We start from the raw sequence: 16,232 nt of genomic DNA, 5'->3' as shown, positions 1-16,232 counted from the left end.
CACCGAGCGCTATGGAATGAGGCTATAGCTAAAACACTACCATACCTCCAATTTGTTCTTCTCAACAGCAGCTTGTAGAGAAGGAGAGGATACCAAAGGCTGAAGAGGAGCATCAGAGGAGGAAATCTGTGGAATGCAGATGGAAAGTCAGGAGAAAAAAACAAAAAGAAGACAATCAGAATTATAGGCACAGGAAAGAAACACACACTCGTGTATTTCAGAGATACAGAAGCAGTCAGAAGTATGTTAAATGAAAATAATGCATCAAGAGAAAAGTCTTGCTTTCTAAATGCTTCCATGTGGAATTTCTATAAGTAAAAGTACTTACTACAGAAGAGTGTACGATTTAAAATGGATTTCACTATGACATAAATATAAAATGCACTCAGACAAGATCATCCCCCCGCAAAGTACGTGAAGAACAACTAAGCGTCACTGGTGGTTCCCTTTCCATCAGCGCTACTGCCAAGGTGCTCATGCTCTGAAGCGAAGACACACCGTTCCAAGTGGCCGGAGAGCACGAGCGAGTTCTCGTTCTTACTGACCGTAACTGCTTCAAGAATGGAAAATAACACAGAGCTGAAACAGTAAAAGTCAGCTCAAGTTTTAATCAACTGTTTAAGAAAACAGAAAGAAGGATGGGAGAAAAAAGAGTGGATTAATGGAGCATAACAGCTGAGCAGCAAACAAGACTTATCGTGAAGCCACTCCTACACTTCCTTCTTTAAGCTCCGTGCACACAGACACCATCTCCAGGGCTGCCCTGGCTGAATTACCCCAAAGCACTATGAGACAGTTACAGATGCAGCAAAGGCAATTTATACATGGAGACAATTTCGTCTAAAAGCCTTTTCACACATCTTCCTACCCAATTCCTACAAGCGTGGTTCATCACTTTAAAGTAAGCGTTATCTTCCTGCCCTCTTTACTGCCAAAATAAAACTGAAATACGTTTACAAAATACGTAGTAGATCTTTGGAGCCATAAAACTGACATCTCTATATTGCCCTATCATACCAACAGTGCCTACGAGGAATCTTTAAAAATAAAAGGTGCGATTATAGAAAGGTCATTATGCAATGTCAAAATAACAGTGTGAGATGACAAGTCCTCATTCGAATCTGCTTGTTACTGAGTTAGTTACAGCTGCAATTCTTGACTCACAACCCAAGCCCATAATCTTTAGGGGCGTTTTCCCCTGGCACACTGTTAGCTCTGCTAAAAGTATGCAAACTAGCCATTCAGTAACTACTGACTGAAATTACATGTAGAAGAAAATATTAAAAAAGACAAACTGTGCCTTAAAGCACAGCTTCAAAGCTGGTTTATCCCACTGGACATTTACTTGCTAGAGCTATGTAGAAAACAAGAGATTAGAAAAAGCACATAAAATCACTTAAGATAATAACCTGTATCATAAAGACCATTTTTGCCCAAATTCATGTAAAAGCTGAACATAAAAATGTAAGAGAGGAATAGGGACACTTAATATGTCGAGTGTTACTAAGTCAACATAATTCCCTGTAAAAGTGCTTGTTCTCCTTTCCAGAGGATGATAAACTGATTTGGCCACTTTTAAAATTCACAAGGAGCAACATAAGACTATTCAATAAATCTCAGTCATTTAACAAAGCATTTTAATGCAAAAATAAAAAAGCATTAATACTAAGTTCCAGCTAGGAAAAAACAGAGATGCTTGGTCAGTAGGAAACACATGTGAAAAGTCAATGGACAAATCCACAGGTGAATGTGAACAGACTGGTGTACCCATAAATCAAACCACTATCAGCCAGTAAAAAAGGGATGGTCTCATAGTACACGTGAAATCAGGGGTGAATTTCAGAAACATGCTGAAAGAACCCAGACATCAAAGAGTAAACAGGGTATGATACCATTCATATGAAGCTCCAGCAGAGACAAGTACAATCTACCGTGATAAAGAGCAGATCAGCGGCTACCTGGGCCAGGGGTGGGAGGCCAGGGGCACAAAGCAACCTTCTGGAGAGAAGGAAAGGGTCTACGCGCCAATCGACTGTGGTCGTGGTTACATAGAGTATTTATTTTCCAAAACTCACTGAACTATAACTTAAACTGTCTGCCTTGTATTGTATGTAAATTCTACCTCAGTAACATTGGTTTTTTAAAAAGTCGATGAGCGGGGTAAGCCCCATCATGCGAGCAAGGAATGAAGAACTAGAGTCTACACGTCTTGCTTCAGCTGGAAGCAAGAGACGACAGAACAGAGAGATGGGGGAGAAGCAAAAGGCAGGTGGGGGCGGGGGAGAAGAAAAAAACGCAGAGGCAAGAAAATCCAGGCGCTCCTGTGTTCCTTCCAATTCTCTACAAGTGCTGCCCACCACCCCTGCACTGACCACCAGCAGGGACCCACCAGCCTCCAGCGCCTGGATGAGCACTCCTCACGGGTCGCCTTGCCCAGGTCTTGCTCTTCTACAGACTGTGACGATAGCAGATGCAAAGGTGATCAGCACCTAACCCTACTTAGGAGGCTTGAACAGTTCACACACATTACACAAGGCCAGAGTCTAAACCCCTTAACCAGACCACAGGTCCTCTGCCTGTCCCCGCCTTCCCTGACCTGCGACCAGGCATCTAGCCACACGCGACTCCTCTGGTGCCAGCGCTCCAGTCTCTGCCCCAGCCTCCAGGGGTCTCTGCTCCTGCTGCTTCCTCTGCTGGAAGCACCCATGCTCCCAGCGGGTCCCACCCATCCTGACGTGGCCTCCTCCAGGAAGTGTCCCCTCATCCTCCAGTCTCCTACAACGCTTCCCTCTGGCAGACATGATCATGTGATGTCCAGTACAGAGGCGATTCCTTATCGGTATTCTTCGTTCATCTGAAGTTCTCTGAGACAGACGTTGTTTCTCTTCTGTTCACCATCTCCAGCATGTGACATTCAACAGGTCTCAATAAATTTTTTTTAATTGACAAAAAGGAAACAGGAGGATGAGAGCATCTCAGAAGCACAACCAAAAGGAGGCTCCACATCAGCAGTTCTCACTGTGCTCTGAAAGTGCACTGGCTTGCTCACATACTTCTCTGAAATCTCATGTAAGTGGCCAAAAGATTCGTTCAGTTTCTTCTGCAAGATGGCTCTAGTAGCACTTAGCTGTCTTTAACTTCATTCAAAACAATTTTGTTAGATTGTACTGTGACAGCTGTCACATCAGTGTGCATTTAAAAAAACATCAAGATTGGTGAACTTTTGCGTAACCATCTTAATACTGAAGATGGAAGAAAAAAAGCATCCTTTTCGGCACATTATGCTTTATTATTTCAAGAAAGGTGAAAACGCAACTGAAACACAAAAAAAGATTTGTGCAGTGTATGGAGAAGGTGCTGTGACTGACTGAACATGTCAAAAAAGTGGTTTGTGAAATTTCATGCTGGAGATTTCTCGCTGGACGATGCTCCACGGTTGGGTGGACCAGTTGAAGTTGACAGCAATCAAATCGAGATCTCAATCAAATTAATTGAGAACAACCAACATTACACCACGCGGGAGACAGCCGACATACTCAAAATATCCAAAGCAAGCGCTGAAAATCATCTGCACCAGCGTGCTTATGTTCATCACTTTGACGCTTGGGTGCCACGTGTTAATGGAAGAAAACCTTCTTGACCATATTTCTGTGTGCCATTCCCTACTGAAATGTAATGAAAATGTTCCGTTTTTAAAACAAATTGTGATGGGCGATAAAAAGTGGATACTGTACAATAATGTGGAACGGAAGAGAGCGTGGGGCAAGGGAAATGAACCACCAACAACCACATCGAAGGCCGGTCTTCATCCAAAGAAGGTGATGTTGTGTATATGGTGGGATTGGAAGGGAGTCCTCTATTATGAGCTCCTTCTGGAAAATCAAAAGGTTAATTCCAACGGCTCCCAATGAGACCAACTGAAAGCAGCACTCGATGAAAAGCGTCCAGAATTAGTCAACAGAAAACGCATAATCTTCCACCAGGATAACACAAGACCATGTCTCTTTGATGACCAGGCAAAAACTGTTACAGCTTGGCTAGGAAGTTCTGATTCATCCACTGTATTCACCAGACATTGAACCTTCGGATTTCCATTTATTTCGGTCTTTACAAAATTCTCTCAATGGAAAAAATCAATTTCCCTGGAAGACTGTAAAAGGCATCTGGAACAGTTCTTTGCTCAAAAAGATAAAAAGTTTTGGGAAGATGGAATTATGAAGTTGCCTGAAAAATGGCAGAAGGTAGTGGAACAGAAGGGTGAATACGTTGTTCAATAAAGTTCTTGGTGAAAATGAAAAATGTGTCTTTTACTTTTACTTAAAAACTGAAGGCACTTTTGGCCAACCCAATACACTCATTGTCAAATTCAGAATTTATTTTGTAACTAGATGATAATTCCATTTCACTGGATTCCAGTACTTTTATAGAGAGAGGGGACAAGACTTTGACCTTGAAAATGGCGCTGGGAATTGGTGGCGCTGGCAAAGGCAGTCGTCATGCTTTACTGTCCCTCTATTCCCCACCCTTCTCTCCCCCACCCCCAGCCATGAGAGAACACACAGTGGGAACTCAGTAAAGATCTCCTTCGGGAATAGGAGCTAACGTCCTCCCTTCAATTATTCTTAAGACCAGAGGTTCTTCTCTAGGCCACCACCGAAGAAACTCCCAGAGCAATCCAAGTGTACAAACGCACCTACTGAAGAAGGAAAACTGACCTGGTAAAACAGGTTTCCAACTACCACGTTCCAGGATAAGGTGAAAAAGTATCAAGTATTCTAAAAATACCAGTACAATTAGTTGAAGGTAGTAAGGCAAAATGCTCATCTATCTTTTCAAGAAAAGATCACATTATTTTCTTGATGATTTTTTCTTTTTACTGTCTCACGCTTTTTGACAGAATAATGTTATAATAAAAATCTGGTGCTTCAAAATGCTGAAAAATACCTTATGGATTACCTGTAAGCAATACATCACTTCAAACCCATTTTGGAAATTCTTGAATATATTTTCCAAGTGAAGATTTGATCACGGCAGTTCTCAAATGGGCTATCTCATGACCTTTCAATACACCGTGAAGCTTTACTTTTTCAGGAGTTGAGAAATCATTTAAAAAATATAGTTTCCAAAGCAAATTACCTTCCATGGTATGTGTTAGGTACAAAAGCTGAAAATACATTTACTGAACTAAAGTCATACAAAAGAAACCATCGATTAAACTCATCAGTAGGAGAGTTAAAAGACTTTTTGACAAGCTTAACTAAGTAACCATAGCCACCAGATATGTAGAAGAAGCCTGAATTTTAATATGCTAACTTTAAAATCATTGGATAAGCCACTAAGAAATGCAGAATTCTGGAGAAATTTCAAATAGAAGTCCTATAACTGCCACATCAGTGGCCTGGCAGCCCATAATTTAAAAAGGGCTGACTGAAATGTGGCAGTATTAATCCGACAGAACTCAAGTCAGTGGTGCCAATGAGATACAGCCTCTGGGCGGCGTGTGAGCCCCGCGGTTTCTAGCCCCACCCGCCCCTGCGCTTGGGCCCCTTTGCTCCTGCCCCCCTCCCTCCCCGCCAGGTGCCCCTCCCTCCCCACCAGGCGCTCCTCCCAGGAGCTCCGATGTGTTAAGCGCTCCTGTGCCAGGCACGCAACAGAAATGCAGCGGGCCCTACCTTATTTAACTCCCGTAAGAATACTGTCAAAAGTGGATGCCGTGATCATCCCTATTCCACAGAAGAGGAAACTAAAACTGTAACAAGAAGAAGTAACAACAACAACAAAAGCCCAACTTGAAACTGCTATTTCAGGGTAATCTTAAATCACCACCTGATCATTCATCGTCTAAGTTTCTCATCCCTATCAGGAAGGACATCTTAAAATTTATTGCAATTCACACTGTCTTAAAATTATTGCTCATTTATATTAATGAATTATATAATCACCAGTTAACTGTAAACAGAGCTTAATGAAATTACTAGTGCTAGCTCTTTTATTATAATACAGTACAGAACCATTGTTTCCACAATTTCTAAGTTGAAATAACGGATTTAATTTTACTTTTGTTGTACTAAATACTAGTCTTTACACATATATGTGTGTATATACATATATAGATACACACATATGAAACAAAATAAGCGAAAGTTTTCCTGTTTTTAAACTTTTATATAATATCAATTATATGGCAACTGATTGGAATAGTAATTTCATGTGAAATTCAGACTGGAGAATTAAAACCTTTTTGTGATGCAAACTCAAGCATGTACTCAAACTGAGTTCAAGAGGTTACTTGTGAGGGATGAGAAGTGGCAAAGGAGGCAAGAAATATGTAAGAGAAACTGAAACAAGAACAAGTGAGTGCTCATTTTAAAGCTACCAACTCCCAACAACTATTAGCTGTTTTTCCAAGACAAAACTGAGCCAGTCAGGGGTAAGGATTAAATAGTTAGGGTTACCTATACATTTTCCTGGTGTAACAGATTTTCTTTTTGATGATTATAATAGCAAATGAATCACGTGAGGATGGAAGTGTGTGGTGGGGGAAGCGAGGGGGTGGTGGGGAGGGAAAGAAGAGGCGGGGGAGAGGGGAGAAGAGGAAGAGCGAGGGGGGAGAGGGGAACAGAGAAAAGTTGCTGCTGGAAAAGGGCAAACAACATGGCAGAGCTCAACCTCATCTGCTCAACACCTGCTAGATCTCCTAAGAACTCACCTGATCGGTGTTGCCAGCTGTGTTGCACCACTACTTACGGGGAGTGAGGGGCGGACAGACAGGACAATTTCTGTACTCAGTTTTTCAAATGTCCCCTATCACTCATTCATTAAGGAATACCAAGGAGGGCAGACTCATTCTGCATCCCCGTGGCGGAAGAATTCTAAGGTGGCCACCAAAATTCCCACCCCTGGTTTACACACCCTGTATTTTAAAATGATTTCTTAGAATTTCATATGAAAATATATTACTTATGCTTTAAAGTTTGTCATTTTTCCCCCACAATGCTGTAAGTAAACTTAATTTCATGGATGTGATAAGCATCACTCTCAATATTGTCAATTTTTACTGATCTTTCAAGAGATTTCCTCTCCTACACCCACTGTAAATGCAGCCTAAACTCTATCAAGGGTACCTTTGCTCCAAAATATACATTAATCATACTTGAAACATTGTTTTAAAAGATTTTTTTTAATGGTCAGAGACCATGCATTACAATATCCTTACTTTGTTAGTATTTGGTTGAATTTTTTAGTATACTGCTTCTCCATATGGACTGAAAAGGAAAACCAGCTTATATGCAAAATGAGAGGAAATTATTGTCTCTAAATTGCGTGACAGATGAATTAGCCACACAATTAACTGGCTTATAGCTTTATTATTAATCTTGGAATCAAAGACTTAAAAAATGACTGCAGCACTAAAGATAATTAGCCTTAAACAGCATTTAACTGGGATAGGAAAATTTAATCAGAAAGAAAAACTTAAAAAGGATCAGTGATATAACATATTTGGATCACTACAGTAAGGTCTCAACTATTACTTGATAATACTTGATAATAACCAATTAAAATGCCATGTTTTAATAAACTTATATCTGGACAGATCCACCAAAGCCCTTAAAAGAAGACGGATTTTCCTTTTTCGTTCATTTCCCGAATCTAGTAAAAATAATTATCTCTCCCCCATTTTTCAATTAGTGACTTTATCTTTTTGCAAATTTCATAAAATTAATTAAATGCCATTTAAGCAGTTATCAGACTCTTACATAGAATATGCTCCTTTCTGAATCAAGGGTCCTGCTTTGTGAAAGCTCATTAACATTATGTGACAAAAACTTCCAATATTCAAATTTTTCAAGTATGTAACTAGCACATTTTCACAATAAATAGAGCTTTTTATTTTAAATAAAATAAATTTTTATAAAATAAATTTAAATAAAATAAAATTTTTCAAGTATGTAACTAGCACATTTTCACAATAAATAAACAGAGCTTTGTATCGTATGTTAAAAGTTCCAGATCTACTCAACAAGCATCAGTTGGCAATAGAGATGAAGATTTTACTTACATTTGTAATAGCTATAGCATTTTTATCGTAGTATTTCTTCTTTTCATATTTATCTCTGATGAAAAATTCCACTGCTCTGAAAACAGATAACTTAAGGAAAAGCATGAGTTCAGTGACATATACACTCCCCTTTATTCATTCGTCTCCACAAAGCCTGGACTTTAAATTCAATTTTCCTACTCTCCGGTCTGTATTTTACTCACACACTATTTCTGCAACTAAATTCTGCAGCCTACTTTTCTTTCTGCCAAAGAGTCTATCTCTTTCAGGAAATTTTCCCCACTCAACCTGATTCTAAAAAGAAAAGTAACCACATTTCTCAATTCCACCACGCTCCACAGCCCTCCACCCTGACTCAGCTCTAAATTCACTTAATGTTCATTTTGGATTCTCGGTGTAAGTAAAGAAACTAACGCCCATGCAATAACCACAGCACACCAGACACTGTGTGCTGTGTGCTGTCCATAGTTTTTTTCTGGCTGTGTTGGGTCTTCGTTGCTGCATGCGGGCTTTCTCTAGTTGCAGCAAGCGGGGGCTTCTCTTCATTGTGGAGAACGGGCTCTAGGTGCGTGGGCTTCAGTAGCTGTGGCACACGGGCTTAATTGCTCCACGGCATGTGGGATCTTCCCGGACCCGGGCTCAAACCCGTGTCCCCTGCATTGGCAGGTGGATTCTTAACCATTGTGCCCAGGGAAGTCCCTGTCCATAGTTTTTTCCTTTAATCCTTCCTCAACACAGTAATGTGCATATTATAATTTCCACATCATAGATGAAGAATCAGCAACTTGGAAAGACTAAACAATTGTGATTTCAATACTTATGTCCCTTCCACCATACATGGCTGCCTCTGATTGTATCAGAGAAGATTCTCTGTATATTAGAAAAACGGTGGCTATTTTTTTTCCTGCAAAGGTTCTAGAAACGGAGAAGTCAAGAAGCTAAAACCAAGGTGAGAACTATTCAATTTTCTGAAGTTGGGGGGACCAGCCCTACCTGTTGATAGGTGAGTCATTTCTAGTGGGATCCAAGAGCCCTGAGTTATCTTACAGAGATGACTTCTCTCAGCAGTCCAACAACCATGGCTTTACCATATTCTACTAAAATGGAACTTCTTCCATCAGGGATTTGTAACTTTTTAATTTTTTAGTACCACGAACCTCTTTGATAGTCAAGTAAAGCCTGTGGAGATAGCGCTTTTAAATGCATAAAATAGTATAAATTGGGCACTGACTTAATAAAAACAAATAAAAGCCTTAAAAAAAGGGACTTCCCTGGTGGCGCAGTGGTTAAGAATCTGCCTGCCAATGCAGGGGGACACGGGTTCAAGCCCCTGCTCCAGGAAGATCCCACATGCCATGGAGCAACTAAGCCCGTGCGCCACAACTACTGAGCCTGTGCTCTAGAGCCCACGTGCCACAACTACTGAAGCCAGCACGCCTAGAGCCCATGTCCCGCAACAAGAGAAGCCACCGCAATGAGAAGCCCACACACCACAACGAAGAGTAGCCCCTGCTCGCCACAACTAGAGAAAGCTCACGTATAGCAACAAAGACCCAACACAGCCAAAATATAAATTAATTTTTTTAAAAAGAATGCACTTAAAATAAAAAAACCTTAAAAAAATGCATAAAATAAAATACATAGAATTACAAAGGAAATGAATTACACTGAAATACAATCTCTCTGTAGATCCCCAGGTTAAGACATCCTGTTCAAAGAAAAGTTACCTGAAGCAGTAAAACAATATATTTTCAGTCAAAAGCTCCTTATTAGAAATTAATCAAAGCTCTTTAAATTGACAGTTGAGGCCATAGGTAATAGAAAGAGCTGACAGACAACTATACAGTGGGTATTAAAAGAAAGCACTCCAAGGGGGCCAGGAAGGGCAAGTAAGACAGAAAATCTAAACGTTCAATTTATTAAGTAAGCTGAATAATTGAAAGCCATTTTTAAAGATGGGTTTTTATAAATTGAGTATGTGAAAGGTACTTTATCTCCTTTTGTCCTCGTAAACTATGAGGTAGGTGCCATTTTACAACTAAAACCAGGCACAGAAAGTTTAAGAAGTTCTCTGGGATTCTACAGTACAAGGAAGGGAGAGTTGTGATGATTCGAAACCAGAATGTCTGACTTCCACTTTTTTCAGAATGTTACTGGTCATCACAAGTTCATTTGTGAATCAGTCATTTATTTCTGCTAATGATAATAAATGCTTTCAAATCTAGAGAAGAAGGTCAAATGTGGAGGGTGCCTTTTATTTTCAAGGTAGCCTTGGAGACCTTTCAAGTGAAAGGCCCCAGAGCTGTCAGAGGCTGATTATTTATTTAGATATGTGAACATTCTGGCAGCCAGTACCAAAAAATTACCAAAACACCCCAAGATTTTCACAAAATGCAAGAATGTTTTTTATTCCAACTATTTCACATGTAAATAAGCTAAGTGTTAAGTTCGCACATGACTGTAAATCCATGTTCAATATTACATTATTCTAGTTTTCTAACAGGAAAAAATGAAACAATCAAAAAGACAGGCCCTTTGGATGAGGTGTGTGAATGTGGTGTATCGAGCAACTTTCACTGCAGAGACAACTATTTACCACCACAACAGGGAAGAGAAAATAGAATTTACGTAGACTGATGTCATTTCCACTCTAGATGACAGGAAATATGTTTACTGTTTTTAAAAACTGTATACTATTTTAAAAACAGTAATTATATTTATTTCTAGATATAAATATTACATATAATATGTATATAGTTATTTCTTAACTAAGAAAATTTGGGGAATCTAAATTCTTTATTTTTTAAAATTTATTTATTTATATATTTTTGGCTGTGTTGGGTCTTCATTTCGGTACAAGGGCTTCCTCTAGTTGCGGCAAGTGGGGGCCACTCTTCATCACGGTGTGCAGGCCTCTCACTATCGCGGCCTCTCTTGTTGCGGAGCACAGGCTCCAGATGCGCAGGCTCAGTAGTTGTGGCTCACAGGCCTAGCTGCTCCACGGCATGTGGGATCTTCCCGGACCAGGGCTCAAACCCGTGTCCCCTGCATTGGCAGGCGGATTCTCAACCACAGCAGGGAAGCCCCTAAATTCTTAAAGTATAATTTTTATGTTTAAATATCTGGGAGGTGAACAACACTGATATTTTTCCTCCTTAAAGATGGAAACAACAGTCTATTTTGGATATTGTTTAAAGGGTACTACATATTTTTTAAATATTTATTCATTTATTTTGGCTGCACTGGGTCTTAGTTGCAGCATGCAGGATCTTAGTTGTGGCATGTGGACTCTTAGTTGCGGCATGCACGTGGGATCCAGTTCCTGGACCAGAGATCGAACCCGGGTCCCCTGCATTGGGAGCACGGAGTCTTAGCCACTGGACCACCAGGGAAGTCCCTCAAGTGTACTACATATTAAAGCCTGGAAAGATTTTAATACTCTCATTTATGAAATGTTCATGACAAAGGAAAGATTGTTGTTTATGACCAAAATTTAGTTTTAGGAAACTAATCATTAAGATTAAAAATAAAGTATATAAAATAATTTTACCACCACTGTAAAACTAAAATATTGAAAACTATGATGGTTTTATAAATATCGATTTGAAAAAGGCAAACATTTTAAGTATACAATCTTTTGGAGTGAAAAACAATACTAACATCTGATGAAATGATATGTTGTGTGAATTTTCAGAAATGACAGATATCTGTGAAATCTTAATTTATACTTAGTGTATTTTAAATAAATAATTCAAATATAGCTGAGTCTGGTTACTGTTTATGATATTAAAGAAGAAACCCTATCAGAAATTATCCAAGCAGTAAGTAATTTTAAAAACTTAATATGAGATGAAAGTTGATCTGTTTTTCAAGGACATAAAAAAATTAAAGCATCAAGATAGGACAATGTACTAGGATATTCCTCATTATTAACATAAAACATTGCTTTTTAAAAAACAAAGCACACCACAAAGTGAACTTTTAAAACTCAGTGGAGTCACCTGAGAAGAACTGTGATTCAGGGAACATGCCACATCCTTGGATGCTCTCAGGCCCTACATGGCCTCTTAGGCCAAGAATGTATCACATGGTCCTCGTGTATTTTTGTAAAATGTCCCAAAAGCAAGCCAATTCTTCACTGTTAATTCACCTAAAGAAACGCTGATTTATTCCCAGGGTCAGCAAACTTTTTCTTAAAGGGCCATATAGTAAATATTTTAGGTTCTGTGGGTCAGTTGGTCTATGTTGCAACTACTCACTTCCGCATTTGTAGCTCCAAAGTAGCCACAGAAAACTGATAAATGGATGGGTATGGATATGTTCTAATAAAACTTTATTTACAAAAACAGGAGTTGGCTCATGGGCCTGTAGTCACTGATGCTTGAATTCTATTCCAACTCTAGTGGGCCAAGAACAGCCCAGTTGGATTTATAGAGGGTCTCTGTGTCTGCAAACTGCCACTGTAGACAATGTAAGGGATTTTCAAGGGAAATTTGACAATAATTTTGCATGATAAGCTGACTATAGCACTAATTCTCAAGGAAGATGGTCTCCAATGCATACCCTCATTTCTGGTACCAGTAGTGAAAATGACAATAATACTCCATATCTTACCAAATTGCTAACAGTTTTGTGGATAATATAGATAAAGCCCTCAGCATAGTACCTAATAAACAGTAAGCATAAATGAAGTTAGCTTTTATTTTTGTGTAACTTGGTGTCAGTTTCCTCACCTTTAAAATGGCGATAACACCAAGACTCACCTCGCAGGATTAAACACGCTAGTGTGTGGAAAGGCCTAAGAGCAGTGGGGGGGGGGGCAGAGTGACTACTGTTTAACCCTCAGCTCTTATTATCAATCACCATGCTCTGACAGGCCGCTCTTTTAAACACAGGGCCCACAGCAGAGGAGGAAACAGAAAACTGCTGAGCCAAGGCTAAGATGGCATGCCTATCATCAACTTTAAACAGATGAGCAAATGAGAAGCAGCAACAAAAGAACCAATAAATTTGAAGATCAGGGAATACTTATCTTCATTTTCCAGCATCCAGGTGCCATTTGAGACAAAAGGACTTATTACTGACAGAGATCAATAATACAACTCCTCCCCCACAAAAAGAAATAGAACAGTAATATTTTCAGCAAATCAAGGTAAGGAATATACCAACGACAACGCAAGTTTAGGTGGGTGACTTGGGACTTAGTACACAAACAACGAAATACCCCAGAATACCCTCCATGCCTTTGGTCACAAAACACTCAGCACGGCACCAATCACTGTCCCAATCCTCAAAACTAACAGACAGCAAGCACTGCAGAAGTCCAGAAAAACGTTCACATCACTATGTGTTTTATCTTTTCACATGTATTTATTTGTATTTTAAGATTTTTCCTTTCTTTAAAGATGCCACTTAAAATACAAATTAGTATCTATTCCCAAGAACAAAATGTTCCAGTTCCAGACACAAAACACAGAGAGCAGTAAAATTTTCAAAAGCTCCAGGGAGAAGCACCGCTGATTAGCTCTGGTACACACCAGAACTCATGGAACTGAGGTAATTAAAGTTATCAGATAAGACGAAAGATCCTAATGAAAAGCTTTAATGTAAAGCTTTATCGCTTGTCATGCACTCATACATGCCACGTAGAATTAACCACAGGCCACATGAGAAATTACACTTTCACAGCAGCTTCTGCCTAACTTTTGTAAATTGCAAAGCTTTTAAAAAGTAACAAATCTTGTTAAGAATGCAGTGAGGTCCCATATTGTATGAGTTTTACTTGCCTCTAAGGATGAGACAACTATATTTAAATCAGTAAAAGTGCAGAGATGTTAGGCTTCTCAGAGAGCACTGAGCTTTACAATGATTGATGAAATGAAGAAAACAAGGGGGCTGGTTTTACTAGTCTTCCTAATAATAGCTCCAAATCAGTGTTTCATAATTAAAAGAAGGGATAAAAGTGACGTAGCTGTAATAACTAAGGTAAAAAACATTTTTAACACCTTTGTTGGAGTATAATTGCTTTACAATGTTGTGTTAAGTTTCTGTTGTATAACAAAGTGAATCAGCTATACGTATACATATATCCCCGTATCTCCTCCCTCTTGCGTCTCCCTCCCACCCTCCCTATCCCACCCCTCCAGGTGGTCACAAAACACTGAGCTGATCTCCCTGTGCTATGCGGCTGCTTCCCATTAGCTATCTGTTTTACATTTGGTAGTATATATAAGTGCATGCCACTCTCTCACTTCGTCCCAGCTTACCATTCCCCCTCCCCGTGTCCTCAAGTCCATTCTCCACGTCTGCGTCTTTATTCCTGTCCTGCCCCTAGGTTCTTCAGAACCATTTTTTTTTTTTTGGTAAAAAACATTTTTGAAGACTATAGTATTACACTAGATATAGAAGCTGGTCTCATGGTCCAAGAGATGTCATCTTATACTCTTATCATTAGTAGTCATCTATCTCAAATGTCTTTAGACAAAATCCCTCTTTAGTTTCTGACAAACTTAGATTATCTTTCTGTAAACAGCAAGAGGTCAACACCTCATATGAACATGACCATAATTTGCAAACGCTTTACAAGTAACATTTAGTTTGAAAAATCAAACACACATGCTTGAACTAACAGTAGCAAAGACACACATTATCTAAGAGCCTGACCTGAATCATACCAGGTACTCAAAAACTGACATTCTCACCTAGACCTTATGGTCTTAGCGGCAAAGAGTTCCAAACTATAAGCCTATCTATTTTAAAAAGCCACCCACCAGGACTCAAATGTGACAACACTGATTTTACTCAGACTATCATCATTAAGTATAATAATATCCAAGTGTCCTTACACACGAGGGAAAGTCTGGAGGCTTTGGGAAGTTTCTTAACAGCTCTTTGAGAACCCTACCCTCTTGCCTGCCAAGAATAAAAATATTATGCTCTATCTGAGCTGCTCTGAAAATTTAGAAAGCTAATGTACATAAAGTGCCAAACTCAGGGCTTGGCACACAGTGAACCCTCGCTGAGCAGGAAAGCTACTGCAGTTGTTTCCGATGCCACACCCTCACTGTGTCAAAGGTCAAGGACTTACTGATACCAGACACCAATCAATTCACTACAAAAATCTCATCTCTCCTGAAATGTTTAGATAAGGACCAAACATTTAAGGACATGGCAAAAAACACCAGAAAAAAGAACTCACCATCTCACTAATCCTTTACTTCTATTAGGTTCACCATAAAACGGACAGTAATTACTTAAGAAACAGAATTCCTACGACTGTGTACCAAATGGTACACAGAAGAGGGCAGTGTAAGGGGACACCGAGGTCCTGTCCTCCCCTGAATACCTTCAGGACTTTGTCAAAGGAACACGGCATCATGGGGATGAACTAAATACCTTGGAAGCCACATTCATCCACCAGATACCACATAAAGGACACTACCCCAAATCTCAAGAACCTCAAGTCATTTACCCTCTTAACGTTCAAGAGAAGTCCAAAAAACCCAATTCAAACCAAACCAACCCCCCCCACACACAAACACACACATACGCACAAACTTCCAGACAAGGGACATTCTTCAATTTGAGGGATTTTATATGTTAACTCAGGCTTGGGGGTGAGAAGCAGAGAAAGGAATAACCTAATACAACTAGCAAGCAGTGGTAACAACCACCTGGAACACAGTTTATTTGCTCTGTGGTATCTCCTTCCACCATGCTCTCTTCCTCAGGATTCTGCCCTATGCCCTCACTTTCCAGAGGAGAAGGAAAACAGCATTCCCAAGATTCTCAATAAAACCACAAAAAAGAATACAGGACCAGGGACTTCTCTGGTGGTGCAGTGGTTAAGAATTTGCCTGCCAATGCAGGGGACACTGGTTCGAGCCTGAGTCGTGGAAGATCCCACGTGCCACAGAGCAACTCAGCCCGTGCGCCACAACTACTGAGCCTGAGCTCTAGAGCCCGCGAGCCACAACTACTGAGCCCGCGTGCCACAGCTACTGAAGCCCGCACGCCTAGAGCCCGTGCTCCGCAACGAGAAGCCCCCGCAATGAGAAGAGTGCCCACGCACTGAAGCGGAGAGTACCCCCTCTCTCCGCAATGAGAAAGCCCGTGTGCAGCAACGAAGACCCGAGGCCAAAAATAAATAAATAAATATATTTATTTTAAAAAG

General features: G+C 40.0%; 1 protein-coding gene across 9 annotated transcripts in view; it reads right to left on the bottom strand.

Annotated features, from left to right (window-relative positions):
- SMAP1 (small ArfGAP 1) overlaps positions 1 to 16,232 on the bottom strand; it is a 149,005-nt gene that overhangs the window by 64,474 nt on the left and 68,299 nt on the right. For 8 of the 9 annotated variants that reach the window (XM_089921726.1, XM_022590452.3, XM_030759233.2 and 5 more), the window contains 2 exons: positions 8,060 to 8,135; positions 46 to 126 (listed from right to left, as the gene is read on the bottom strand). In XM_089921726.1, coding sequence (XP_089777852.1) covers positions 46 to 126; positions 8,060 to 8,135 — 157 coding nt within the window. The remainder of the gene's footprint in view (positions 1 to 45; positions 127 to 8,059; positions 8,136 to 16,232) is intronic. The other variant, XM_022590453.3, reaches the window with a different exon arrangement.

The sequence above is a fragment of the Delphinapterus leucas genome, chromosome 12, assembly GCF_059928025.1.
Source record: "Delphinapterus leucas isolate spDelLeu-1000000601 "Yukka" chromosome 12, BTC_Dleu_Yukka2, whole genome shotgun sequence".
In the NCBI taxonomy this organism is placed as follows: Eukaryota; Metazoa; Chordata; class Mammalia; order Artiodactyla; family Monodontidae; genus Delphinapterus; species Delphinapterus leucas.
Note: the sequence above shows the minus strand (reverse complement) of the source record. Positions and strands in the feature narration are given on the sequence as shown.